The sequence below is a fragment of the Oryctolagus cuniculus genome, chromosome X (genome assembly GCF_051225735.1).
Source record: "Oryctolagus cuniculus isolate XC-2025 breed Fujian yellow rabbit chromosome X, ASM5122573v1, whole genome shotgun sequence".
Lineage (NCBI taxonomy): Eukaryota > Metazoa > Chordata > Mammalia > Lagomorpha > Leporidae > Oryctolagus > Oryctolagus cuniculus.
Window position 1 is genome coordinate 113,215,560 of NC_142888.1, and position 19,909 is coordinate 113,235,468.

The 19,909-nt window shown below is 42.6% G+C and overlaps 1 protein-coding gene across 9 annotated transcripts in view; it reads left to right on the forward strand.

Moving 5' to 3' along the window:
* The first annotated feature begins 243 nt into the window (after nt 1-243).
* The window catches only part of INTS6L (integrator complex subunit 6 like), a 70,295-nt gene continuing 50,629 nt past the window's right edge, over nt 244-19,909 (forward strand). For 2 of the 9 annotated variants that reach the window (XM_051827572.3, XM_051827575.3), the window contains exons 1-2: nt 244-758; nt 891-968. In XM_051827572.3, the coding sequence (XP_051683532.2) occupies nt 648-758; nt 891-968 (189 nt within the window). In that variant the 5' untranslated portion in view covers nt 244-647. The remainder of the gene's footprint in view (nt 759-890; nt 969-19,909) is intronic. The other 7 variants (XM_051827576.3, XM_051827578.3, XM_089324164.1 and 4 more) reach the window with 5 other exon arrangements.

Sequence of the window (19,909 nt, forward strand, 5' to 3'; positions counted from 1 at the left end):
AAATTCACCCTTTCTTTCGAATCACATTCTTTGAAGAGCAAGAGAAAATCCACTCAAACTAATAATCCTAACTGCTTCCAATTCCTTTAAAGGAGAATCCTAGGGAGGGTCCTTAACATTTCCCACTTACCCCTGCTTGGGTTCAAACTTCAACTCCCAGGGTTCGCCCAAGTCCCTCCTCTTGCCCTGTCATCTAATGCATATGCAAATATCACATAATTGGCAGCCAATGGCGTGGGCTCTGGTCACATGGTGCCCATGGTAGGTGAGCAGACAGAAGTTGTGTGTCGGTGAACAGAGAGGGCTCTCAGTCTGGGGCGAGAGCGCTCTAGTGAGCGCGGACGGATGCTTAGGCAGTAGTCCTGGCAGCGGCGGCGGCGGCGGCTGCAGAGGTGGCAGAAGAGAGGAAGGAGGAGGGCCCGAGGGCTCCACACGCTCACACTTTCAAGTTCCCTTGGAGGGAGAGGAGGTGGGGCTGCAGAAAGAGGAGGCCAGGAGCCGTCCAGTCCGTCCCGTCCCATCTTCCCCTCTTCCTCTTGCTCCCTGCTCCCTGGCTCTGCGAGAGTTGAGGGTTCGGGTAGCCATACGTGGCAGTGAAGGCAAGAGTGCCAGGAGAGTGGGGAGTGGAGCCAGGGGTGCGGGGGAAGATGCCCATCCTGCTGTTCCTCATAGACACGTCCGCCTCTATGAACCAGCGCACTGACCTGGGCACCTCCTATTTGGACATTGCAAAAGGCGCCGTGGAGTTATTCTTGAAGGTAAAGGGAGGGGAGGGGAGAAACGGGGAGAGAGCCTGAGGCACTGCAGGGTGGATTTAGGTGATTCTGTAACGTTTGTGTCGTCCCTCTTCCTTTCCATTGCGACCCCCTCTGTCATCCCTCGCCCCGCAGCTGCGCGCCCGCGACCCAGCCAGCCGCGGCGACAGGTACATGCTTGTCACCTACGACGAACCTCCGTACTGCATCAAGGTAAGGGGGTCATCAAAGGGGGGGGTGCGTGGGAAGCGGGAGCATTCAGCGGAGGCTGCTTGTTTCTCCTGCCTCCGCCCGTGGCGGTCCTGCGTCGCCTGGTGCTAGGTGGGTGGGTGGGGGTGGTAGCGCAGAGGGCGGGCGGAGCGGTGTCGTCTTTGGCGGCTTCTGAGTAGCGGCAGCGCTGAGGGTCAGGGAGAGGGTCGGGGGGAGGGGCAGCTTCAGGGAGAAACCGCCGGAGAGTTTAGCTCGTGGCGCGGCGACCACAGCCGCCTCAGAAGATGGCGGACATTTTGCTTTTGTATGAGCCAGCGAGAGGGAGACTGAGGGCGCTGCTGAGATGGAAAGGAGGGAGGGGAGGGAGAAGAGGGGAAGGAGGGCCTGAGACCCGGAGGGAGGACGCGAGGCAGGCCCGCCCCTTCGGGGCGCCCCACGCGCGGTCGCGGCCCAGGAGGCGGGTGGAGCGGGAGACTCCGCCCCGAGGCGCTCGGGGCCGGCCGCGCGGGCTTTCCTCGTGCCGGGCTCCTCCTCCGGCCCCGCCCCGTCTCCCTGAGCTCCGCGGGCTCCTCGCCCTTCTCCGCCTTCTCTCCGCTGGCTCCCGCTGCCCTGCCCTTCCTGCTGCGAGCGTGGCAGAGCCCGTTGCCCGCCTTCTCACGCCGCACTCCTGCTCTTGCCTTCGGGCCATGCCAGCGCATCCCCCTCCTCCCCCCCCGCCCCCGCCCAATCGGAAATCTGTCCGCGGAGCCAGCCCCCCAGGCGCCGAGATGCTCTGGGCGTTTCTGTGCCGCGGGACTCAGGTTCTGCCCAGCTCTCATTGGAGATCCCAGAGGAGCAAAGGCGTGGGGTCAGGCAGGAATGCCAGGCAGAATCCTCTAGGGAGGGGCAGAGCTTTTAGAGACCTGGCCTACCTATTTACATCACAAATGAGGTTTGTGTTAGCTACTTAGGGATTTGTCTAGGGAAGAGAAACTGAACAGGAATCGACTTAGAGCAGTGATGTGATCACAGCGGACAATATGCGCCACATGGTTCTGACCTACAGGAGAAAAGTAGGGAGGAGTAGGCCTCCGTGGAGTAGTTAACTTACGTTCCTATGTTGAGGAGATAAAGACCTGCTCTGTCTGCCATGGTTAGATAAAAGAACTCAAACTGTTCAGTCAACCTGCATGGGAGTTCTGCTTGCATATTGAAAAGCTTTTTATCATAATCCTCCATGTCTTTTGCTGCACTCCCCCCCCCCCATTATCTTAAAGCATAGTGCTGGGTAGGCGCAGTCTGGATGTGTTGTGAACCGTTTCAGTAGAGGAAGGCATTTTTAAAGGAATTTATGAGTACGTTAGATTCTCAGGTCACAGCAAATGCCTGATAATTACTACAACACAGTTCTCATCAACTCCCAAGTTAATATGCTATTAATATAAAGAGAGAAGTTTCAATATATTCCATATATGCGATTCTTAATGGGACCTACCAAACTGAAGTTGGCCAAACTCCGTGTTCCTTCAGACTTAATGAAACCTCTTGAAACTCTGAGCTTCCGTTATTAATGTCACATATATGTTCCCCTTAAAACCAGTCTGCTTTTTTGTAAAAAAAAAAAAAAAAAGATATTTACTTGAAAGTCAGAGTTACTGAGAGAGAGAGAGATCTTCCATCCACTGGTTCACTCCCCACATAGCCACAAATGCCAGGGTTGGGCCAGACTGAAACCAGGAACCAGGAGCTCCATCCAGATCTCTCACGTGGGTGCAGGGGCCCAAGCACCTGGGCCATCTGCACCGCTTTCCCAGGTGCATTAGCAAGGAGCTGGATGGGAAGTGGAGCAGTGGAAACTTGAATCGGTGCCCATGTGGGATGCTGGCCCTGCAGGCAGCAGCTTTACTCGCTATGCAACAATGTGGACCCCAAAGCCAGTCTGCTTTTGATGCTTTGTTTTCACTTTTTTACTTATCTAGTTAGGAAAAAAGTGAGCAAGTAGACATTTCAAAGTGCCATAAGCTTTTTCAGAGTGTCAGCTTCCCAAACGGTGTGATTGTTCTCTTCTGCATAAAGAAGCAGATGTCTGTACATCCTAAGTCTGAACAGCTGCAGTCTTTGAGTACCAATAGTGTACCGCTAAACCACTTGTGATGTGGGGCCATTGGAAGAAATGGTCTTTAATTTTTAGTCAAAGATGAACTCTAAAGCAGTATGACTTTCTTTTTGGTTCAAAAAAAACTATGTATTTAGTAGTTTTCCAAATGCCAAAAGACTGATAGTTTAGAAATAGTTTTTGGTCTATAAAACTTATATGCAACGCTAACAAAATCTTCGGAAAGAAACACACTTTTTAAAGATGTATTTATTTTTATTTGCTTTTAATTTATTTTATCTGAGAGGTAGAGTTATAGACAGAGAGAGGGAGAGACAGAGAAAGGTCTCCCATCCACTGGTTCACTCCCCAAATGGCCATTCACTCCCACAATAGCAGGAGCTGGGTGGATCCGAAGCCAGGAGACAGGAGCTTCTTCCCAGTCTCTCACGTGGATACGAGGGCCCAGGCACTTGGGCCATCTTCTACTGCTTTCCCAGGCCGTAGCAGAGAGCTGGATCAGAAGATGAGCAGCCAGGACAGGAACTGGTGCCCATATGGGATGCTGGTGCCACAGGTGGAGGCTTAGCCTACTAGCCAAAGTGCCTGCCACAAGATGTGTTTATTTGACACAGAGAAGAGAGAGAGAGAGAGAGAGAGAGAGAGAGATCGTCTGTCTGCTGATTCACTCCCCAATTGACCTCAATGGCTGGTGCTGGGTCAAGCCAAAACCACGAGCCAGGAACTTCTGGGTCTCTCATATGGGTGGCAGGAGCCCAAGCACTTGGATCATCTTCCACTGCTCTCACAGGCACATTAGCAGGGAGATGGATTGAAAGTGAAGCAGTGAGAACTTGAACCGGCATCCATGTCAGGTGCTGGCATCACAGGCAGTGACTTAACCCATTGTTCCACAATGCTGGCCCCAGGAAAACATTTTTAACAGCCATCATAACATCATCTTTTTAGCCCTGTAATCACAGTGCACCTATTTTGTATTCTGCTTTTCCCACCTACTTTAGTCCATGAATGATTCCAAGTTATCACATAATCTCCCCATACATAAAATTTTTAGTGTCTCTGTAATTTATCCATGTTATTTGAGGAGCTCCAGATAGTTTTAAGAAACAGAGGGAAAATGTTGGATGTGAAAATTTCACCTGTTAGTTCTGTTTACCCTACTTTATTTACTACATTTTTCTTAAAGCAAAAAAAATTGAGTTTCATCTTTTTTCTCCTATGTAAGTCAATTATGAAAAGATAAACTTTATGTGCCATGTTTAGTTATTAATTATTCACTATCTTCTTAGTATTTATTCAAGTTTTTCATTTTATTCTTAGATAATAGCTATGTGTTCTAGGAAAAGGTTACCAGCCTTAATAATATTCTTGTCATTATGTCATCTGTACCTGAATTACTAAAGATATGCTATATTTTAAAAGATTTATTTATTTATTTGAAAGGCAGAGATACTGAGAGAGAGAGACAGAGACAGAGACAGAGAATGAGAATAGAGGTAGAGATAGAGATATCTTCCATCTGCTTATTCACTTCCCAAATGGCCACAAAAGCTGGGGCTGGGCCATGCTGAAGCCAGGAGCCAGGAGCTTCTCCAGGTCTCCCACATGGGTGGCAGGTGTCCAAAGACTGGGCCCATCTTCCGCTACTTTCCCAGGCCATTAGCAGGGAGCTGGATCAGAAGTGGAGCAGCTGGGACTCGAACAGGTGCCCATATGGGATGCCTGTGGTGGCTTTACCTGCTACACCACAGCACTGGCCCCAGTATGCCATATTTTATTAGCATTTTCTTTTTCTGAGTCTCTTTTTGGTCGTTTCCTTCCGCCCACACCCTAACCCTCTAACCCTTCTCTCAGCTTTTTTTTTTTCTTTTTGCTTTTAGGATCTGGCCAGATTGGTCACTCTGAAATTTTAGAACATCTGGTGATTTTTCCTTAAAATTGAGTCTTTCACTTTCTAGTAGCTAAGAGCCGTCTATATCTTTTTTCTGTTACTCTAGTTATCATATCGGTTTTTCTTTGATTGTTTGCAGGAATCTTATTTCCTGCTTAAAACTTGACTCTTCACTAAGTCTTGGTCCTTTCAGTAGAGTGTTGTTAGATATGCTTTTATTGGTAGTTTATTCTTCTGCAGAGTAATTGAGTATATTTTTCAGTTTCTCTATGGTTTATCTCTTCTAAAATAACTGCTTTCTTCTCATATCTTTGTTATATACATCCAAACACTACAAAATGTATTTTATTTTCTTTTTTTATAAAAAATATTTATTTTGAAAGGCAGAGTTACAGGGGTGTGTGTGTGTGTGTGTGTCTCTGTGTGTGTGTGTGTGTGGAGAGAGAGAGAGAGAGAGAGAGAGAGAGAGAGATATCTTCTATCTTCTGTTTCTCTCCAAAGGCTAGGGATGGGGCAGGTGGAAGCCAGGAGTCAGGAGCTTCATCTGGGTCTCGCATGTTCTCCATTTTCTGCTGCTTTCCTGGGTGCATTAATAGAGAGCTGGACTGGACATGAACAGCCTGGACAGGAACCAGTGTCCATATGGGATGCTGATATTGCAGGCAGCAGCTTTACTTGGTGTGCCACAATGCTGGTGCTGTACATTTTATTTTGTACCAGAAGATTCATTTCTATTGGTGTTGTAACAGGCATGCGTTGGACGTTTGATTGGGAGAGATTTCTTTCTTTCTTTTTTCCTTAATAGGCATGCAAATATTCCCAGTATATCCACTTACAAGCTCTGACAATAAATCTTGTTGTGAAAAGTTACTGTGACAGGAATTTTTTTCGCTAATGTATACTGTGGAGTACGTGAATATAGTATTTCACCAAAGATGTAGTAACTTTTTACTGCTTACCCTTAGTATATAGCTGTGTGTACTCTTTTAAAATTAGTCATACCTGTTCCTTGCAGTCAGCATTGCCTGGGAGGAATTAAGTTTGATTTGGGAACCATATAAAAAGCATACGAAATGCAAGCCTTGTGTGCTACATCTGTTTTGTTACTTTGTAGACAAGTTTTATACCTACTCTTACAAGTTAACACTACATTTGTACAATGGTGCTTTTAGTGTGCACAGCTAGTATGAAGCCTGTTTAATATTTTTAAATTGTTGATGTAGCCTTATAAGACTAATAATGTGGATTTTAAAAAGCATTGTGTGTGAATTTTTAAATATATAATAGTTCTAATAGTCTTGGCTGAGGTTCTGCTGTCTTCTATGTTTTGTTTTGCTATGAATCATAATTTCCTTTTATTCAGTGAGGGAGAAGCAGGCTTTTCATTGCTATTAACTTGGAAGAAAATAATGCATTAGACAGAGTATATATGAATATTAGTATTAGCATTAAAGCTAGTTTTATGTTTGAAACTACTTTCTATTTATTAAGGGAAATTATTTTTAACATAAAATGAAATAATTTCTCTAGAAATAATTGAAAAAGTGCATAAATAGTGGTCAGAGATTTTTGTTAATAAATAGGAAGAGAGTTTTCAAAGAAATATCCCAAGTCTGTGGTTTTAAAACCCACAGCATTTGAAGAAGTCAAATTTGCCCTTGAGTGTTGCTTTTTTACATCGTGTAGCTAACTTTGCTTATGGTATCCATACACCTTTGCCAACATGTGTCAGAAAAAGGTAAAATTTTGACTTACACATTTGTCAAGTAAACTTCCAAGTTTCTTAAATGATATCTGCTGTAGATATCATTGGCATTTTAATGAAGAGAGAACTTTTTCATATCACCGTGAGTATATTTTATGGGTCTTCTTTGGACAAGGAGTAACTTTTAGGGAGCCTTTCAGAAGCTACAGGAAGAGTTTTTGGTGAAATAACAGCAACATGGCCTATGACAGCAGTTTTAGACAATGCAATAGACTATGAAAATTCAAAATGCCACAGAGACAGTGCATTGACTTTTCTGATACATTATTGTTCCTATGGTTTTGCTTTCTTTTTCACCTTCCTTACTGGCCCTCTCAGGCATGTGGGTTGTTCTGAAATAAGAAAAGGGAAGAGATAATGGGATAGGCCTAGGTCTCTGAGCAAGGTGTGTAAGTAGAATTTTCAGACTAGGAGCCAGCTGAAAGATGATTAGAGAACGCTGTCAAAATTGTGGAGGCTAAGTTGGGCGTTTGGCACAGCAAGTAAGATGCCACTCACATCCCATATTGGAATGCCTTGGTTCAAATCCTGGCTCCACCCCTGATTCTAGCTTCCCGCTAATGCACACCCTGGTAAACAACAGATGACGACTCAAGTAGTTGAGTCCCTGCCACCCAAGTGGGAAACTGAGATGGAGTTCTGAGCTCCTTGCTTCAGCCTGACCCAAACCTGGCTGTTGCAGTCGTTTGGAGACTGAACCAGTGGATGGAAGATCTCTCTGTGTCTATCTCTATTTCTTTCTCTCTCTCTGCTTTTCAAAGAAAATGAGAATTTATAAATAAAAATGTTTAAAAGTTATTGAGGCCCTTCTGTTCTTTAGCCTCAACCTGTCTTGTATTCTTTCCACTCTTTTTTTTGCTCCTTGTTCCAACTTTCATCATTTCTCAACTGGCTCATTGTGACAGAAGCCATTCAGTTGTTCTCCCTACTTCTGATTGTGCTCTCCACTGGTCGTTCCCTCTCATTGCCACAAAGTTGATAATTCATAAAGTAAGATGAAGTAAAATTAAATGTATTTCCTTTATGAAAAAATCTTCAGTAGCTTCCCATTGCATTTCGGAATAAAATCAAAACTCTTTGGCCTGGCCTCAAAGGCCTTGTGATCTGACCCTGTCTTACCTTCCCACACTTATCTCTCCACTCTGTTCCTTTAAAAAATATTCTCTTAAATGATTATTTATTTGAAAGGCTGGGAGAGGGCAGAAAGAGAGATGATATTCCATCTGTTGGTTCACTTCCCAGATTCCTCCAACAGCTGGAATGGACTCAGTCAAAGCTAAGACCCTGGAACCCCTCTGAGTCCACCATGTGGTTGCAGGGACACAAACACTTGCATTGTCACCTAATGCATTGTGGTCATCTACCCTTAATTTGCATTAGCAGGAAGCTAGATTAGAATCCAAGTAAGGACTCAAATCCAGACACTCCAATATGGGATGTGGGTGTTCCAAGTGAGGGCTTAACCACTGCCCCAACACCTGCCCCATCTCTTCTCTTTTTAATAAATGTTTTTAAGCTTGTTTCTTTTTTAAAGATTTATTTATTTATTTGAAAGTCAGGTTACAGAGAGGGAGAGACATCTTACATCCACTGGTTCACTCTCCAAAAGGCAGTAATGGCCGGGGCTAGGCCAGGCCAAAGCCAGGAACCAGGAGCCAGGAGCCAGGAGGTTCTCCGGATCTCCCACATGGATGGCAGGAACCCAAGCTCTTGGGCCACCTTCTGCTGTTTTCCAGGCCGTTATCAGGGAAATGGATCAGAAGTGGAGCAGCCAGGACACGAACCAATGCCCATATGGAATGCCAGTGTCGCAGGTGGCAGATTTACCTGTTATGCCATATCACTGGCCCCAAAACTCATTTCTTAATCTTTGTTATTTTTAACACTGTCAGCTTTATCTATTTATTTATACCACCAAGTGGGTAGCAGGGATACTTAAGGTACATAAGCTATCACTTGCAGCCTCTCAGGGTGCACATTGGCAGGAATCAGGAGCAGAGCCAGGAGTCAAACCCAGGTACTGGTCCCAAGCTGCTGCTTAACTGCTGCACCAAATGCTCCCTCTCTCTACTCTTCTCTTCTCATGGACCTCAGGCTCTAGCTACAGTGAGAAATTAAGTTTGAAAGCCAGTATGCCTGTTGCTTCTGTGTCACTGTTGATGCTGTTCCCTCTGCCTGGGACATACTGTTTGGCCTGATACACCTCAGTTCTTCATTCTGCATTCTCAGAAGTCATCTGTCCTGTGTGCTCCACCCCTTCTCTAAACTGTAACAACTCCCACAGTGATCCCTTAAATCTTTGTCCATACCTTAATTATACAGCATTAGCAAAATTATTTAGTGAGTATTATTGTTCATGTTTTCCTATCTAATGTGAGTTCTTTGAATTTCTGTTTGTACCCCTAGTACCTAAGGGAGTGCCTAGGTTTTAGTAGATAATCAGTTAATGGGAAAAAGGTTTCAAGTAATATGTAAGTGTGAAAGCTACTCAGTTCCCCTCCCAGCCTCCCATTTACATTGCTCTTCCTCAGAGGGCACACACTGTTAACTATTTGATATGCTTATTACAGCCAGCATTTTTATATATGTTCAAGTTTATAAAACAATAGAATCATAGTCTTTTTTTACAAGATAAATGTATAGACTTTCTCTTTCTTCTTTTGTTTATTGAAGCATAAGTTATATTTAGCAAAATACATGCATCCTAATGACTTGATGCATTTTATGTTTATACATTCACTGCAAGCCAAACTATAGAACCAGAAAATGTGTGTTACCTCTCCTTGCACTCTCTCTCCCTGAAGGTATCTACTGATTTGACTTTTTTTGTAAAGACTTATTTTATTTATTTGAAAGGCAGAATCAGAGAGAGAGAGAGAGAGAGCACTTCCAGCCACTGGTTCATTACCCAAATGGCTGCAGTAGTTGGGGCTGTGCCAAACTCAGAAGCCTGTAACTCCATTCAGGTCTCCCATGTGGGTGATAGACTCAAGTACTTGGGCCACGATCCACTTCTTTTTCTAGACACATTACCAGGGAGCTGTTTCAGAAGTGGGGCAGCCGGCACTCACATGGGATGCTGGTGTCATAAGTGGTAGCTTAACCACTGTGCCATGATGCCGACCCCTGGTCTGAATTTTAGTGCCATTGTAGTGATAAGATCAGAATGGTGTTTCAAAAAGACACATCTGATAGTGAATTGCCCCCACAGCAATTTAAGTACTCATTTACCCTGTGTTTATGGAGCTCTCCCTGTGCACTAGGTTTCTTTATAGGGGCCTATGATGACACAAGAAGGACCTGGCCTAAGAGGGGACCAGAATACTAAAAGACAAATTGCTAGTCATCAAGGGTCTTGAGGGTAGTCGCTGGGAAAAAGATGATGGGAGAAGGGGGTTGGAGGCATGTCAAGAGCAGAGGCCTCTTAACCAAAGGAGATGAGAGAGGGAGCAGCGTGCAGGACTCCATGAGGATTCAGTTTATTTGGTGAAAATGCTTGGCAAATGGGCTTTGAAACCCATAAATTAAAGTTTGTACATTTCTTCGAGGATGAAGAGCTATTAGTTAAATTTGAAAAAAAAAAAAAAAAAAAAACAGGGCAAGGCTTGTTGTCTGTGTGCTTGTTTGCTTATTGAAGTGGCCTGGTGGGGAGGGGAGAGTGAAATGTGTGGGAGACACAGAAAGATGCAGTTTAAGTTGTGTAGTTGTGCCTTGGTGCTGGCTACTTGAGAGATTTTGGCTTTAGGGCTAGAATTGGGGTGGAAGGATGGCAGAGGAGAGGGTACAGGTAAGGAGAAGGCAAATACTTTGCTTTTCCATTTGCCTTTGCTTGAGGAAAATCGTTTAAACTGCTTAGAACACGGAGTTCTCAGTTTCACAGTGACCAAACATGGCAGCTGTTCCAAATGTCAGGGAGAAATGTGCTTCCTAGAGAAGGACTGGAATTGAAAGACTTGTCTGTATGGGGCGGGTGTGTGTGTGTGTGCGCGCGCGCGCGTGCACATGTGAGAAGGAATAAAAAGAACCTACTTATTTAATTGCAGTCCTTACCTGAAAAAAAAAAACTCTTTGTAAACAAGGCTTCCTCTTCCCTTTTATTAAGACTGTGTAAATGAGAGATCCAGGCGGGCCCTTTGTGTGTGTATTGGTAGCTGGAACACATTCTCTCCTGGAAACAATGTTGGAAATGGTGATTAGGTTCCCAGACCTTCTTCCCCAGGAAAGCCTTTTTAACCCTTAAAGTCACTTAGCCATAGAACTATTGTGTTCATTATTGTTTCTCCTGGGAACTGTGTTTGGGTTTTCAACTTGATTTGCTTAAAAAAAAAAACTCCCCCCTCCACAACCTTCTTCCTCGCATCTCTGTGTGGCCTGGTACTTCCAAGTGAGGGGTGGGGACATTGTAAGAGCTCTAGCAAAGAGAATGAGGGCTGAGATGGCAGTGGGAGTTAGCATAGCTCTTCAAATAAGCCAGGTTGTCATGTGTAGACTGGCCCTATTTACAGTATTCAGCACAGCATTCACTAGCCATATGTGGTTATTGAGCACTGAAAGGGTGGCTAATTTGTGAATGGATGCTCTACCAAACAGGATATAATTCAGTATTTTGGATATATTAGATTAAATTATTGTTATTATTATTATTATTATTAAATGTGGCTGTTTCTTTTTACTTTTTTTAATGTGGCTCCTTGAAAATATAAAAATACATATGTGGTATGCTGTATATCTCTATTAAACAGAAGTGCCAGCCTATATTCTTTCTTAAGATATTTTATGATGTTTATATCCTAGAAATTGTTTCTGAAGGAGGATCCTGTCTCTTGAAGTTCTGCTTAAAAGGAACACTGCCATAAAGGACTCATTTATGCATGAAAGGTTATCATACAGTTGACAGCTGATAGCTTAATAATCCTTGGCTCTGGACTAGAATATGAAAGCATCCCATTCTTGTTCGTATTGAAAGCCAGTTCAGTTGCTTAGACATTTGGATGCAGTTGGTGATCCAACTGGTTGGGTTAGAAGTTCTATTTTTTTTTCCTGGCTGAGTACCAGGGACTATATATGTGTGCTCAACAGTGGCACTAAACATTTCGTGTGCTTTCAAAGTTACTAGAAAGATGTAATGTGTCCATTATCACATTTAGATAGCTACTTTGCCCAAGAATTCTCAGGAACAGCAGCCATCAGAAGAAAAAGGATAAAGAACAAATTCTCTAGTTTGGCATAGCAGAAAACTGGTGAAACAAAGGTGAGTTTGTACTGCTGCTCTTACTGAGCAGAGCCCTGGTCTTACACTGTGGGGAATTATCAGTGGTGTAGAAAGAGAGGGAGGTCCACATGGCAAGAGGGCTCCTAGGATTCTTACTTTTGGCAGTTGTTAACTTTCTGTAAGACTAGTCCTCCCAGTGGGCCCCGTTTAAGAAATAAATACCAATATTTAATTCTGAGGCTGAGTGGACATGCAAATGTCCTCATGAATAACATAAAGGAGTATAAGAAGTGGGACCAATTTATAGCCCTTGTTTTGGATCCTCCTAAATCCCACCTTATAGTCAAAGGTATTATCTGCATTTTATCATATATCTCTATGTTTCAGTTATAACTGGACTTGTGTCTGCTTCCTTATAATAATGAACAAATACTAGATTTCTAATAATAGCAGCTGACATTTATTGAGTAATGCTTATATACAGGTTAATGTGCCAATGAAAGTAAAGTTTATTTAGTTTATCATCATTTTCAGCCTTTGAAACAGGTACTAGTATTGCCACTTTAATAGATAAGAAAACTGGGGCCAGCCAGGTTAAATAACAAAGCCACTGGTAACACAAATCTCTCTCTCTCTCTCTAGTCCACAGTATCAAGTAACCACTTCAAGTTTCCTATCAATTGTGATAAAATATTTCTTTTGATAACTTCTCATGGGTATTTTCTCATTTTGATATGTGCCCTGTAGCCATAAATTTTTAGACTTGATGGTCATGCTTATTATTTTTAGCAATTTTCAATATGATAGTGCCTTGAATTATAATAAACACTCAGTAAATAAAAATCATTAATTCTAGTGTTATCATTTTAATTATTTTCTAGACATTTTTGGGTGAATGTCATTGTGCATTTGTAAAAACCACTTCAACCTTTGATGTCTCCCAGTTATTCTCTCTGACTTGGTCATGTGTCGAGTAGTTGAGTGCCTCATTTAATGAAGACCTAGATAGTATTAGCTCAATACTTAGTGGAAAAATGGAATGAAAAAGTAAGTTTATTTTGCTGCAAATATTTTTGAAATCCATGTTTATGCAGCATCTTTAAAAAGTTCATGGAAAATGTGTATTATGAAAACACTGTGTATGGATTTCTAACTTTTCTGTACCAAAATAAATTTATTTTTAAAAAACCCATTCCATTTTCGAGTACCCTTGTATATATTGGGGATTAAAGGTGAGGCCTGGTGGCCTAGGCTGAGCAGGAGTGTTAGGAATAGTCTTTGGCTGTGTATTGGTCACCAGAATTCGATATGCCATCTTCACGTTACTAATATCTCCTGGTGAATGTATTTCCTTTGGGGAAAAGAAAGACATCCAGTGTATACCAGAGTGGCCATTTAGATCCTTCAGATCCACAACCCGTGGAGAAGGTAGGACTGGTTTTGTAAAAGGCCTAGTCACACTATCCTGCCTTTGCCGAGTTTTGTGCCTCAGTCTGTTCCCTGTCTGTTGGTGCAGTCTTCATTTCATCCAGATTGCCCATTCCCAAGCCACTGCCTCTCCTGGCCAGATACCTTTTCTTCTGTTCCTTAGTTAGATGGTCTATGGCTGAGGAGTGGATTTCAGAGACAAAATGGGGATGCTAGCAAGCCAGCCATAGGAGTCTTAACCAGAGAAACATTACATGAAGACTTCTGTGGTAATATGCCAGATCTATGTATAAAAAGTGGAATTCTGGGGTAGACATTTGAGCAGGAGATAAGATGCCAGTTAAGGCGCGCTAGTAGGATGTCCATGTCCCACATCAACGTAACTGGGTTAGATAGCCTGCTCAGTTTCCTGCTAATGTGCACCCTGGGAGGTCTTAGGATTTCCTATAGAGCTACTTGGAAGAATTTACCAATGCTTCTTTGTCCTTGACTACACTTGAAACTAACTGCCCCTTCCTTCCAGAAATCTATCACCTCTATTTCTACACCCCTTTCTCTGATAATTCTTTCCCTGTACTCCAAATTCGTCCCCTTGATGACTGCATCCTACCTCATTCTTGGGTTCAAATATCCCAACTCAACCAATGCCTCGCCATTTTAAGCTTCTCACCCATCCATTTCAGCTGACTACAGGACATCACTGGTTGTCTATCCTACCTTCAACCCACAGTTAACCTCCTGTATCTCTAAAGCCTATCCCTATTTCCATATTCCCCATCTGTTGGTCATCCAGGATTGAAAGGTAGTCATTATTCAGTGTTGATTCTTTCATTTTATACTCTCCTAAAGCCCATTCCCTATCCCTTTGAAATGCTTCTTGCATATATGCCTTCAACTTCATTTCTACTGCCATCCATCAATGTATCCAGGTCCTCATATTTTTATGCTTTGACCATTTGTTACCCTTATAACTGTCTTCCAAGTGCATCTCAAATACCTATCTCTATCTATGCCAACTGCTAAATGTCCAAAAAAAAAAAAAACTAGTTTCATCATATCACCCTCCACACAAGCCTTCATAGGGTCAAGTCTAAATTGTTCAGCCTCATAGTTGGAGTACTGTGAGATCTGCTGCACATGTCTGTATAAACTTATTTCCTATCACTTCTACAGAAACTCCACACTTGATCCAGACTTGTCTCTTCCACTCCCAACATGCCTCACTGTTTCTGATGACAGCCGTTAGAACATCAGTTATCCAAAGGAAGAGGGAATCCAAAGCTGAAGGCTTGCGGGTGGAGAGGAAGTGAACTGAAAGCATTCCTTCATGGTGTGACGTGAGGGGGAGGATGTGACAGGAGATGCTTTAAAATGCTGTTATAATGATGAGAAGTTGCAGAAGGAAGGGGAGAGGGAGCAGGAATATGACCTTTACTGGATAATTAGCCTGAACTAGACCAAGATGTTTTGATTTAAACTGGCCTGAAGTTGAAGTTGCCTGGAGGCACCGTTGTTTAATAAGCCTTAGTCTCCAGTTTATTTCCATCTCTGTCAAAGACAGCCTACATAGCTAGGTAATAGACAATAGGATTCTAGGGAGAGTACCAAGCCTTTTAACACAACCATAGCATTGGAAAGTTAGGGTTCCTTACTGTATTAGTTTTTGAATGAAGAAAGTGACGATGTGCTGAGCAAAGCTATTTTACTTGAAAGCTTACATTTGTGCATAGACATTGTCAACTTTATTTCATAGTGATGTTTTTGAGTTGTATGTTAGGAGAAGACTCAGAAAATTGCTGGAAACTTTTATAAGAATAAGATTTTAGAGGTGGGCCATTGGCACAGTAGTTAAGACACTGCTTGAGAAACCCATATCCCATATCAAAGTGCCTGGGTTCAAGCACCAGCTCTGCTTCTGATTCCAGATCCCTGCTAATGTACATCTGGGAGGCAGCAGGTGATGGCTCAAGCACTTGTGTCCCTGCCACCCATGTGGGAGACTGATTGATTTCCAGTCTCCTTAGTTCAGTCTGGCTCAGCCTCAGCTATTGGGGAAATTTGGGACATGAAGCAGTGGATGAAAGTTCTCTATCTCTGGCTCTCTGCCTTTCAAATAAGGAAAAAAATAGAAACTTGAAAAAAATAAGATAAAAATCCTCAGTAATATCTTCAACAAAATCAGGTTTTATAAAGTGTTCAGAGTACATCCCGTCTGATAGATCATCCACTCCATTGTCCTGTTATATGGTAGGTTGTGTCACTTCAGCAATTCTATAAAGAGTGCTTGGACTGCAAGTCTGAAAACTGAATTCTTAGTCTGAGTCTGCTGTTAATTATACACATGACCCTGGGGCAAGTCATTTAATCTTTTATGGTGTTAGTTTCCTCATCTGTTAAATGAAGGGATTAGGCTAGATTATTTCCAGGATTCCTTCTGAAAAAGTACAGGAGAGAGAATTGTATAACTAAAAGGCAGGAAGTGGAATAATTGAAGCTTGGGATTCAGGGCAATTTCAAAATTACTTTATGTTTTAGAAAACAGTTTCTGGATGTGCTTAATGTGCTATCTTGCACACGTAGTGGTTAAATCAGTAAATGCCACTCCTTCTTTTTGATATCATTTGTGTTTGCTGCTAACAATTTCATTCTCAGGATGGAGTCCTATCATTGGTTACTTCAGAAGAGTGGAAATGAGGGTTTGGTGAAAAGACAGAAGTATTTTGTGTTTCTGTTGGGATTTTCAGTAATGAATGTGTTTTACTTTTATCACATAAAAAAACAGCTCATAAAATTTTTAGGAGAATTTTTTTTAGAAAGAATTAGTTTGGGGGAAAGAAATGGTAGTATAGAAAGTAATAAATGCCCATTCTGCTACCTCATATGCTTGACACTTTTTGCAGTGTTTGGGTGAAACAGTCTTACTCCTATCTACATATATTTTGCCCAAGGCCACCTTTGTTGTTATTGTATGTATGCATCCATAAAAACCTTTCCTATTGGAAGCCAAACTAAACAACTGAGTGAGTGATCCACACAATAGCATCTTTCCTAATGGTTGGTCAACAGCTACAGTTGAAATGGTAAGAGACTGGGAAAGGAAACTTGTAATGTTTACATCTGACCAAGTTTGGTAAGTTCTAAGATGCTTCTGCAACAGTAGCAGTGCAATTAGCTCTTAGACAGAGGAGGAAAGTCTCTTAAATTATTGGTTTCTATGTGTTGCCTTCCACTGGTGAAGATCAAATTCCTTTTGATCTTCTCTTGCTTCCCAGTGAACTTTGAGAGGTATACTGCTTTATAATTTTATCCTCTTTCCCCGGAGTAAAAAGTAAAACTTCACCCTCCCAAGTACAGCAGATTCTCAAAATTAGTCCTTATGACTGTTTATCCACTAAAATAACTCGTTAGACATTTTAAAGAGACCAGTAATGTAAAATGGTTAACTGTGTGTAAGCAGAATCATTTGTTTGTCCAGTTTACTTAAAATATGTGGTCATGTGAGTCTAACTGTGAAAACTAATTCAGCAGGCCACAGACTGTCAAATACGTTTCTGCAATATATTAGGGGTAATTTCTTAAGAACTTTTATTTAAAAAAGTAGAAAGCTCAAGTAAGCCAGATATCTTTTATGTGGTCTTGGGCTGGCAGTGTTTCCTGAAGCATGTGGATGAAAATTGGTAGGCTGAACCACAGAATGCAAGCATTCAGAGTTCTCAGGGAGAGACAAATTCAATCAAACCAAGTAAATCACTGGAGTAACATAGAAGCCCTCTGTGTGTCCCTCTCCAATTGTATCCATCTTCGTAGCCCCAGAGATAAACATTACTCTGGCTTTTGTGTTAAAAATTGTTTCTGCACATTTTAACAACTTCAGGACACTAAGAGGACGCCTTGGGCGTAGTAGCTTTAACTAAATGAGAACTGGATATTCTTAAAATAAGTGATTCTATGTAAAAAAAAAACTATACTAGTACATGAAAAACATGAGATTAATAAAATGCCTCCTTTGAGCCTAGAAGTATATTCGTATCTTTAGTCAAGTAAGAAAACCTCAAGCAGTAAAATCAAAATGAATTGCTGGAGTTTTGGGAGGGGGAAACTGTGACATACAGGGTCAGAAAATATGATGCAGACAGGGAGTTTTAAAAGCACATACAAGAATGGCCGGCGCCGCGGCTCAATAGGCTAATCCTCCGCCTAGCGGCGCCGGCACACCGGGTTCTAGTCCCGGTCGGGGCGCCGGATTCTGTCCCGGTTGCCCCTCTTCCAGGCCAGCCCTCTGCTGTGGCCAGGGAGTGCAGTGGAGGATGGCCCAGGTGCTTGGGCCCTGCACCCGCATGGGAGACCAGGAAAAGCACCTGGCTCCTGGCTCCTGCCATCGGATCAGCGCGGTGCGCCGGCCGCAGCGCGCCGGCCGCGGCGGCCATTGGAGGGTGAACCAACGGCAAAAGGAAGACCTTTCTCTCTGTCTCTCTCTCTCACTGTCCACTCTGCCTATCAAAAAAAAAAAAAAAAAAAAAAAAAAAAAAAAAAAAAAGCACATACAAGAAGCAAGACAGTTCCTTTGTAATTATATAGTGTCTTCCTAATGTGTACTTCATAATTTTAACAACCTCCTTTATAGGTATGCTGACTGTAGATGTAATTTTAAAAGCTATTTTATCATTTTGAGGTGATTCAGCTGTTGTAGTGTCTTTTTACCTACAAAAGCAGGTAAAGTTTATCTTGTATCAATCAGAAGTGGAGTCCATTTTCACTGTAAGAAGAAAATTCTTGACACGGGAAATCTGTAATTTGCACAAGTATTCCATATAAGGTTAAGGGCAGTGACCAACAGAAAAAAATCATTTGTCTCCTTGGGAGAAAGAGCTGATTGAAAAAGCAAGGCTTCTGATTTTTCACATCATTCCAACTCACTGGTCAGTTTACCAGTACAGGACAGTTTGTGATGATAAAGATGATAGAATGTTAAATTGAAGGAGAAAGTAAGTTGGTTGAACAGTGCTATTAAAATTTATTTATTCAAATTAGTTTGGATTTTACAGAGCAAGTTTTCCCCAAACTTATGGGGAGCAGATGGAAAAAGGGAAATATTTTATCTTCCAACAAGAGAAATGATGACCCTGCTAAATTTAGATTTGTTGGCTTTAACTTGTGACATCTGGGAAAATACTCAAATCTGTTAATCATCTAGCTTGCATTTACCTATAAGAGCCTGACTAGACCTCTAACGTGGGCTTATGAAGGGCAAATATTATCAGGCTGACTTCACATCCTTTAATAAAAGATAAAAACTCTTGTCAAGACGTGGAAAGCAACATGTATGAGTGGTCTTGAAAAGTTCGTGGAAACAGTGTATTGTGAAAGTGCTATGTACGGATTTCAAAAACAGTTTTATACTGAAATAAACATTTTAAATCCCATTCTTCCATAAGCTTTTTAATTTTTCAAGATTATTTATTCAAAAGGCAGAGAGACAGAGAGAAAGAGACAGAGATAAAGAAATCAAGAGATATTCCATCCGTTGTTTTCACCCCCCAAATACCCACAACAGTCAGGTCTGAAGCCAAGAACTCCATCCAGGTCTCACATGGGTGGCAGGTGGCCAAGTACGTGGGCCATCTTCCACTGCCTTCCCTGGTACATTAGCAGGAAACTGGATTGGAAGCAGAGTAGCCGGGTCTCAATCTGTAGCTCCGATATGGGATGTTGGCCTAACAAGTGGCAGCTTAACCTGCTGTACCACAGTGTTGGCCCCTTTCTGTAAATTTTTTGAACTTGACATCGCTGGATGTCAATGAGGTTTTTCATTCATTCATTGTGAAGGATTTCCTAGCAAGCTAGGAAGATTTGCCGGCACTGCAGGTGGCGGCTTTACCAGCTATGCCACAGCACCGGTCCCTGCTTTATCTTCTCTTTGAGAAGACTCACTGCCAGTCCCTGTTAAAAAGTTACTTCCTAGAGAATCTTAATTACTCAGTCGTTCTTTGATTTACAAATGTTCAATTTATGTAGTTTATAGGAAGCACTTCTGTGGAAAGTTAGGTGCAGTTGCCCTCAATATCTTTTGTCAGTTACCTTGGATGTGAAAATCAATAGCTTGCTTATTAAGCTTGTGCATTATACTAAGTCTAGCAAGACTGCTAATAGGGGTCAGTGCTGTGGCATAGCAGGTAAAGCCTCCGCCTGCAGTGCCAGCATCCCATATGGGTGCCATTCAGTCCCAGCTGCTCCACTTACAATCCAGATCCCTGCTAATGCACCTGGGAAAGCAGAAGAATATGGCCCAAGTCCTTGGGCCCCTGCACCCACATGGGAGACCTTGAAGAAGCTCATGGCTCCTGGCTTTGGATCAGCACAGTTCTGGCCATTGAGGCCATCTGGGGAGTGAACCAACGGATGGAAGGCTGACTCTCTCTCTCTCTCTCTCTCTCTCTCTCTCTCTCTCTTTCCGTCTCTCTGTCTCTCTCTCTCTCCCCCTGCCTCAGCTTCTGCCTCTGCCTCTCTGTAACTGTTCCTTTCAAAAAAATAAATAAATCTTAAAGAAAAAAAG